This window comes from Echinops telfairi, unplaced genomic scaffold, assembly GCF_000313985.2.
Source record: "Echinops telfairi isolate 266 unplaced genomic scaffold, ASM31398v2 ScPeMD7_9;HRSCAF=40, whole genome shotgun sequence".
In the NCBI taxonomy this organism is placed as follows: domain Eukaryota; kingdom Metazoa; phylum Chordata; class Mammalia; order Afrosoricida; family Tenrecidae; genus Echinops; species Echinops telfairi.
In genome coordinates, this window is record NW_022103906.1 from 56,141,877 (window position 1) to 56,143,219 (window position 1,343).

Consider the following 1,343-nt stretch of genomic DNA (forward strand, 5'->3'; position numbering starts at 1 on the left):
AAAAATAGGTTTCTAAATTGTCCTCTAATGATTTCATACAGTATAGTTTACATTTGAACCTTCTGTTTCTTTAGAATTCATTGTTCTGTGATTTCAGTGGCCTAATTTATTCTCTTTGCAACTGTCTTCCCCAGTTATGTCATGCTACTTCAGTAAATATTCATTTTTCTATTCAATTGAATCTTAGGTCATTATAATCTCCCACAAAAATTTGAATCATTTCTGGATTGTGAATCTCACTTTTGAAAATAAAATCTAACTTGGTTCTGGTTTAATTTTTCCTGCTTGTGATTTACAGGGGGCTCCTCTGTAACATTTACTGGAAATAGCTTTGTGAAATACCGTCTGATGGAAAATGAGAACAAATTAGAGCTGAAATTGGCAATGCGGCTCCGAACCCACTCTGCTCACGCTGTCGTGATGTATGCTCGGGGAACGGACTACAGCATCCTGGAGGTAGGGACCGTATAGTTTTGGACGTCAGATCATGGAAAACTTTTAAAAGATAAAGTTCATTTCATTTTATGTTCATATTGCCTGTTTGTTTTGTTTTTTTAAGTAAGCAAAGTGGTTGCATTCCATATTTAAGTAGTTTATTGATACCTCCATGCTTTTTGATATTATAAGCATAGCCAGTTCTTTTTGCTGTGCCGTACCTCAGATTCACATCTGATTTTTCACATTGTTTCACTCACTGGTTATTAACGTTGAAACCCAGAGTGATATAACATTTTACTGATGTTATAGAGTTTCCTAGAATGCTTCACGTGATAATTATTTCACCTACCTTTTAAAATATGATTCAGGTTTGACTTCTTAGATTATCTGAAGTTTTGGGGTTGGTTTTTGTGGGGTTTTTTTTGTTTTTGTTTCTCCCTCTTTTCCAGTAACAGTTTTAATTATTAGTCTTTTTATGGTGCATATTGGATGTTCAGTTCACACTTAAATTCGATATCCCTAACAGATCTACTTCTATTATATTTGGAGCAGACAGATGAACATGTGTTGTGTGTGTTAGTCTGGGTACTTTAGAGAAACAAATCCACAGAAACTCATGTGTAAGAGTTTTATGTAAGGTGCACATCAAGAAAACATCCCAACCCAAGCCCACAAGTCCAACATTAACCCATATGTCCGACACCAATCCACAAAGTCCTCCTCCATCTCACAAAACACACACAATGACGCTGACTGCGGGAGGAAAGCCGAGTCAGTGAACGTGTTAAGCATGTCAGCGATGGCAGAGGTCTCCACACGGGTGCTCCAGCACCCAGGGCTGCATCGGGGCAGGTCCATGTGGCTTCTCCTCAGGGATGTCTTGCAGGAAGTGAGCCTTGCCAGCT

At 38.4% G+C, this 1,343-nt stretch overlaps 1 protein-coding gene across 1 annotated transcript in view; it reads left to right on the forward strand.

Moving 5' to 3' along the window:
* Positions 1-1,343, forward strand: part of FAT1 (FAT atypical cadherin 1) — a 157,957-nt gene that overhangs the window by 143,601 nt on the left and 13,013 nt on the right. Inside the window, exon 21 of the mRNA XM_004696477.2 lies at positions 299-456. Within this exon, the coding sequence (XP_004696534.1) occupies positions 299-456 (158 nt within the window). The remainder of the gene's footprint in view (positions 1-298; positions 457-1,343) is intronic.